Below are 7,700 nucleotides of genomic sequence, written 5' to 3'. Positions count from 1 at the left end.
AACCATTTATTTTCTCATGTGTGCACAGGTCCACATGGCAGCAGTTTAATAAAAGAAGCCACAACCAAAACACTTGAATCTTTCCTCTTGACAAAAATGAGCAGCAATTCTTCTCTGAGCCACTTCCAGATATGTGAACTTCTCATCCTTTCCCTAAAGGGAAGCCAAGAAAGAGACTAAATTCAACGATCCACAAACTATTTTTACTGTCACTGCAGAAGTTGGAATCATGGGGTTGGAATATACAGTATATGGCCAGATTTACCTGCTGGGAGGCACTGAAGCCCCCACTGACCCCGACTTACCATTAAGTACAGTTCACACAGCATCAGTATAACAATTATCACACGTTATCACATGGCTAAAGTTTGATACTCAGGTCACATTATAACAGAGTCATCTCAGTGACAACTGAGCAAGCTTTATCTTCTGAGGAAGACATGAGATACAGTTGAAAGCCCCAAAAACCTGGACCACCGGGCCCACCTGGTTTGCTGTGTGTCAATCAGTTTGCTGTAATTAGACTGAACACATATTTCAAATATGCACCATATAAGCGATATCAAGTAATATAATAAACATATTAAAATAAATTTTGACACAGGGACCTTTACAAGACAAGGCTGTAATGCTTACCGATACCACGCCAATCCAACTTTTAATCTCATGCTCCATTTTACTCCCATGAACAAGACCGACATACTTCAACTCATTCAGATGGGGCAGCAACACATTTCCAAATGGGGACCATTTTCAGTGCAGCTTGACCCTCGTCCCAACTACTTCATTCTCATTGTAGTGCATACTGGATTACAAATCATCAGTTTAGAGCTGCAACAATTAGTCAACTAATTGATTAGTTGTCAACTATTAAAACAATCGCCAACTATTTTTCACTATTTACTGACATTTTACAGACCAAACAACTAATAGATTAATTGAGAAAATAATCGATAGATTAATCCATTTAAATAATCGTTAGTTGCAGTCCTATTACCTTTTAAAAATATGTTTTCACTGTCTGTTGGCTACATCTTTGTAGTTAATTTAAATAAACATTATTTGTTTAGGATTTTTGATAGTAGGCCTATGTGGTGAGGGTCAGGTATTTTCTTCAGTTGACAATTTGGATATTTTTTTCTACCCCACAAACAACAAAAAAATGTGACACTGATTTATATTGTAACAGTATGCTGTGTTTGTATTTTGATCATAAGGTTTTGCTTCGTGCATTCTCAGATAGACGGTGTTTTTATTATGACACTACATATACTTCCTATATGACTTTAGAGCTGTTTCCTCTTTAAATAATACGTAGGGTAAATAAATACATGGACCTAAAGGAGGTAATTTAATCAACGTTTCTTCGAATTATGAGCAGAACGCTATATCGATGGGGTCACATTTGAGTGTTACACAGGAAGCATCACGGATGTAATTTGACGCAGCGCACGCTCCTCTTCCGGCCTCTTTTCCCTTAGCCACTGGACGAAAATGGTAAGCTGCAACGCTGGCGGAAAGAAATCTCTTAACATCTGTTGAACGAACGGTTTATCTGTCATCTTCTGTTGATATTTGGACGTCGGTTAAGCATCGTTACCGTTTGGATGAAGTATTTTTGTAGATGAAGCTTAATTTTAGTGTATTTACCGCAGTTTGTCTGACACCCATCCAGCATTCATTTCCTCTCCGTAGCATTGACAACAGAATGTGCTTCATTGAAACGGGGGAAATACGGTGTTTTACCGCTGGATAACGTTAACATTACTCTGGATATCGTCGGTTAAACCCGTTAACGGGCCACGGTTAAATTGGAGACTATATTCGTCTAGTTGAGGTGAAATGGCTAAGTAGCGTTAGCTTCTCTGTAGCCGGCTAGCTTCTCCGTGTAGCACTAACTGTGCCTCCTTTCAGTAAATGTTCACATTGCCAATACGTTACTGTGGTAAACTGACACAGAAACACGCCTTTCTTTACCGAGGACAGGATATTAGTCTGTAGCTTTGTATTTAGGTACATTTAAGTATGTTAGTGTTCTATCCCTGACAGCCAACATCTAAGTTAATGGTGCCACTGGAGGCTTCAAACAACTTTATTAATCCCACTAGGGGTAACTTGTTTGGAGCAGCATGTTGTACACAAAAACACTGTAACACACAAACACAAATTAAAAAGAACACCAGCCAATGTGGAATAAAATCTACAAATATTGATAAATAAACTTGATGAACACTAAAAGATCAGATAAAACATTCACTAACAATAATAATGGGAAAAAAAAGAAATCTACAGAGCAATTAGTCATATTGTGGAGAGAATGATTTAGAAGAGTGCTTAGTTTTACGAGTGAATAAAACATAATGAAGCCCTGATGGCAACAGAGAATGTTTACTTACGAGAACATGTCCAGAAGAAGCCAAAATACTTGCTACTTTCTGGAGAATTTGTTGGTTGCAAAAGGAATTCAGATCTTAGAATAGATTTTAATGCTGTTCAAGCTGTTCATGTCTTTTATTGTTAGGCTGTGAGAGCAGCAGATGAGTCTTGTCCGTGATGTCTTTAAACACAAATGTCTGAACAAATGACTTTCTGTGATTCAATCTTCTGTGCTGAGACAAGACTGACAAGAAGTTAAAACTGTAATCAAGTCTTTGGCGAGTTGTTCCTGACCTCTGATCTTTCTTTAACTTCTCAAGACGAAGGGGACATCATCTTTCGGTAAACGCCGGAACAAGACGCACACCCTGTGCCGTCGTTGCGGGTCCAAGGCCTACCACCTGCAGAAGTCCACCTGCGGCAAGTGTGGCTACCCCGAGAAGCGCAAGAGAAAGTGTAAGTCACTGAAAGACATGTCTTGTCCATAACTATTCAAAACATTTCATGTGAGTGTGTTGTTGGCCCTAAAATTGGCAGGTAAACATGCTTTGGTATAGGTTAACTTCTCTGACACTTCAAACACAAGGATGTTGTCACAGAGTATGTTTCGTTACCACAGTGTAGTGATAGTATGAATTTAAATGATGGCTGAGAAGAATCAAAGACCAGGACAAAGAAACATTTCAGCTATTTTACAAAAGCAGAGCAGCAACTAACGGTTACTTCCACTATTGATTGTTTTGCAGATTTTCTTTATTAACTGTTAATATCAGAAAACTGAAAGATGCCCATCACAATATCCTGGACGCCAATGTGACACCATTCTATGTTTTGTTTTTGTCCGACCAACAGTCCTAAAACCCAAAGACTAAATTTACTAAATGTAAGACTGAGAAACAACAGCAAGTTTTCACAGCTGAGAAGCTTGAACCATCTAATGTTTCTGGCTCCAGTCTATTGGACACATTACCTGGTCTTAAATTAATATGAAAGAAACTGAATGGCCAGACTGCCTCGATACTTACAGATGTTTGATTTTGTTTTGTAGACAACTGGAGCGCTAAGGCCAAGAGGAGGAACACCACTGGCACCGGCCGTCTGAGACACCTGAAGGTCGTCTACCGCAGATTCAGGTAAGGTTTTTAAATGTGAACACAGTACATAACTACCACTGGTTGTTATTTCTGCAGAGCAAAACTCTTGAGTGGTCTGTATCAGATTAGTGTTAACAGGCTCTTAGTGGCAGAAAGGGTCAAATTAGATTATACGCCTTCACTGCTGGAAGAAAGACTGATAAATGTCATCTTGATGCTAAGACTTTGAACTAATTACATGTTTAACTCATTTTAAATCGCCTCCTAAAACTGTAATCAACATGACCATCACTCTCTAAGTCAACCTGATTATTGTGAATAATAATTTAACTTGAACTACAAACATTAGATGCGCTTCTGTAGTTGTTGACTCATTCCTGGCAGGTCATTTAAGCAAGATTCCTGCATTGGTTATATTGTCAAATGATGCGAGATAATCATTGGAGTTTGTGTTGTTGACATTGCATCATGAAAATTGTGTTTGAGAGACATACATGGTGCATCCAAACAAACGTAAATATAAACAACTTCAAACAAGTGTTTACAAACGACAGAAGAGAAATGTCATCCCTGACATGTTGATAGTTGACCTGAATGTACCTAACGCCACAGATGGACTGTAAACATGAAGCTCTAAACTAAATTCTGCGGTAACGTAGCCTGTCAACGATGCAAGTGTGCGTCAACTAGACTTATTTTTCTTGCCTGTTTTGCTGTGGGGAACTGATAGGGAGGTAACTTGGCCGTAAGAGAAGAAAAGGACAGTTTGTAACTTGTCTTAAAGCCAGTCAGTGGAAGGGATTCCCAACAAGCTGATAGATGCATCACGCTCCAGCACCACCCACACAACAACAACTGAAGGTATCTGCAGGCTGCGTGTCACCATGTATAAGTGATCGGGAAGAGATTCTGTTAAATAACATTTGGGCTCTGTTAGCAACCAGTTTATTGTCCTGTTAGAAGGCTCGTCAGTGCTGCTTACCAGTGATGGTGAAAATAAATGTCTGAACAAATGAATTCAGTATGATATCAGCATTTTCTCTGAGGTAAGCATCGCACACAGGATCTGTTAGATTAAACGAGATGCTCTGCAGAGACTGTGTGGTTTAACAGGGATCCAGGTGAATGAAGAAAAATGAGTGCCTGTCCATAACGCTCATCAATCAATTAAACAGGTTAATGTAGTCAAAGTGTTTTACAGATGACTGATAAGCTGGTCATCAGAAATTAAAAAGATAAAGGTAAAAACATGACAATGACAAATGAAATACAAAGGGAATAAAAATGTTTTAAAACATGAATCCAATAAAATAAATAATGGCCATAAAATATCCTAATATAAGCCAGACTAAAGAGGAAAGTTTTAAGTTTACATTTGAAGATATCAACACTTCCAGCTGCTCGCAAGTCCTCTGGCAGGCTGCTCGGAGCATAAAAACAGAAGCTGCCTGAACATGAGTTTGTCCTACGCTTTGGAACAACTTAAAGACTTGTGCCACACCGCAAACACATCAGATAAGTAGTGTGATGTAAGACCATGAAGATCTTAAAAACAAATCTTAAAATCAATATGGAAACTGTCAGGCAACCACTGTAAGGACTTAAAAACGGGTGTAATGTGTTCCTCCTACTTCATCAAACTATAAATGTTTAAGTAATCATGACTATAGATGGCTAATTGTTCAACTAATGGCTTAAAACTTTGATCAAAGGTGTCTAAAAAATCGCTCACACTAGAAGAAGCGCCATAGTGAAGTACAAGCCAAGTTCATCTGACAATATGCCTTTTCCACAGCAGATATGTTGACATGTATGTATAGCACAGGTGTAATTGATCACATAAGTAACATAATGCCCACATTTCCTTTTAAGCTGTGCAAGTTTGAGAGCACTGGAGTTGTGCATGCTGTTTCAGTGACTTACTGAAACACTGAGTTGAACTGATGAATCATAAATGGTCTTAGTAAAACTTGGACTTTTCCTGAAATGACAAGTCAAAATGTTTGCTTTTGAAAGGCCCCTTTTAGTGAGATTGGATGTGTTTAAAACAACAAAACAAAGAGAGCCAGAATTCGTGCCTCTTTTTCAATGACTCATTTCTTTTTAGATGACTGCTCTTACTGAATGCAAAAGTTTTGTTTAACTAAAACAGTCATGCTTAACATCATACCGTCTGTCATTTGTGCCAACGTTTGTCATCCATAATGTTTATCCTTCTGTCTAAACAAATCAACGAGAAATATTTACAGTTATGAACAATTTGTTAGCTAACCGGCCTGTTGGTACTGGTAGTAGAATGTAAACATAAAAGTAAAACTTTTAGCACATTTGTTAATGTCCAGGAATGTTTATGAAATAACATAACAGATGACTTGTGACTCTATGAGCAGGATTTGCCTCTTGAGTCAGACTACTTTAATTACATGGCATCATCCTCACGTTTGTTTTTCTCTTATTTTCCCAGGAATGGTTTCAGGGAAGGCACCACCCCCAAACCCAGACGTGCTGCAGTGGCCGCCTCCAGCTCATCCTAAATGACACATTTTTGTTTAAATAAATGTGATGTTAAACGGGAGTTTCAGTCTTGTCTCGTGATCTTTAAGCCTTATTGTCTGGATCAGTGATGATCTTGTTAATAATAACTCTCTAGAAGGATGTGACTTTATTCCCACTCAGTTTGTTTTTGCAAATCTCTAGCAAGTAAAATGAGTCCCAGATGTTATGTCAAAAAGGTACACAAAACTAAAAATAAATGGTGTTTTCAGAAACATGAACTGCTGTTTTAATGTTGGAGGTTTTGTAGTGTAGTGATTAGGAGGATCTGATTTTTATTTAGTTACATCCCACACTCTGAATTTTATGTGAACATATCTGGCAAAGTATTGTCTTAAAATGTGGGAACGAACACTCTGCTACAACCAATCAATAATTCCACAATAAACAATCCATAAATCTACATGACAGGCATGAAGACACCTCAGGGGTAAAATCAGATTACCGTTATTGCTTACTACTTTAATTAGTCAAAAAGAGGTCTGACAAGTCTATTTCTGCTGAATACATATTCAGAGCTGATTCCAAGGAAAAGTTCATGCACAATTTGATGCAACCCTCTTCCAAATACCACACCAATAGAAGTACTCCTAATGAAAAATGTAGCTTTATCAAATCTCAACATCTAATACACAAAATATTCACTAATATCATTCTTTGTCTTCATCATCTGCCACCGGGGAAGCCTTGAAAAATAACATCCTTAGAAATATGTTCTTGCTGTGCAGTTTGTGATGGAACCAAAGAGATTTGGAAACCCAAAATATTCACAGTGCCAGATATCAGTTGGACTGAATGTCTTTTTCACACACTGAAGATTACTTTGGACCAGGCCATTCATTGAAAGCAGGATGATCTATATACCAGTTTATCAAGCTAACTGTCCTGCTACTACAGCTGCAGAATGAGAGGGAAATAGTCTGGTTTAGGCAGCCTTAGAGCTTGAGAGGAGCAACATACGGATACATTTCTTGCTCTTTCAGGGTTGCAGGTGAGTTGTTTTTCCAGCACTGCCTCCTTCACTTAGCAAAAGTGCAGCTAGAAGATAAATAACAAATCTGCAGCTCTAATGGCAGAGCGGCAGTTTCCAACAAAAGTCTAAATATTTAGCAGCCTCCAAACAATGCTGAAATTTCTCAGATGATGTCTGTTTACACAACAAGTCAAAAGTTTTGAGTATTATAGTTGCAGCTGGAGACCATCTCAGTAAAGAAAACCAGCAGCTAAAAAGTAGTGGAAAAGTTTGGTATGTCAAGAGTTTTTCTGCCCATACTGGAGGATCGACTACATACAGAATTGATGAAGGAGAAGAGTACGTTTAGTCTGGAGAGCCATGGCCAAGATTTCTAGTTGAGAAAGAGAATTCATTTCCCAAAAGGACAGTGATCCCTAACACTACATCCCTGACCTTTGTGAGTAAGGAGTGACGAGACAGGCGGTTCAACCACAGCAAAATGTGTCATAAGACATGTAATAGCTGGTACAACAATAAAGCCTCCACCACAGAATTGCTCAATGCTGTCCTTTCTCTGATTTGTAGTGCTGGTCTACATCGTCAGCAAATGTTATCTCTTTATCTGTTGGTTCATCTGGTATGTATCATGTAACTTTGATGATCACTTTCTAAGTATTTTACCGGAAAAATATTTCTCAACATACCTCTAGGTGCTCCCATGG

At 38.4% G+C, this 7,700-nt stretch overlaps 1 protein-coding gene and 2 non-coding genes across 3 annotated transcripts; all 3 read left to right on the top strand.

The window, feature by feature from the left end:
* Positions 1-1,393: 1,393 nt before the first annotated feature.
* Positions 1,394-6,045, top strand: rpl37 (ribosomal protein L37). The gene is made up of 4 exons (XM_044332760.1): positions 1,394-1,497; positions 2,697-2,832; positions 3,425-3,509; positions 5,935-6,045. The coding sequence occupies exons 1-4, from the start codon at positions 1,495-1,497 to the stop codon at positions 6,002-6,004; spliced, it is 294 nt and encodes a 97-aa protein (XP_044188695.1). The 5' UTR covers positions 1,394-1,494; the 3' UTR covers positions 6,005-6,045.
* LOC122969114 lies at positions 2,542-2,621 on the top strand. Its single transcript, XR_006398941.1, has one exon. It is a non-coding gene; the product is annotated as a small nucleolar RNA SNORD72 (small nucleolar RNA).
* On the top strand, positions 4,446-4,523 carry LOC122969113. The gene has a single exon (XR_006398940.1). It is a non-coding gene; the product is annotated as a small nucleolar RNA SNORD72 (small nucleolar RNA).
* Positions 6,046-7,700: the final 1,655 nt, after the last annotated feature.

The sequence above is a fragment of the Thunnus albacares genome, chromosome 18 (assembly GCF_914725855.1).
Source record: "Thunnus albacares chromosome 18, fThuAlb1.1, whole genome shotgun sequence".
NCBI lineage: Eukaryota > Metazoa > Chordata > Actinopteri > Scombriformes > Scombridae > Thunnus > Thunnus albacares.
This window is presented reverse-complemented; position numbering and strand designations above follow the sequence as displayed.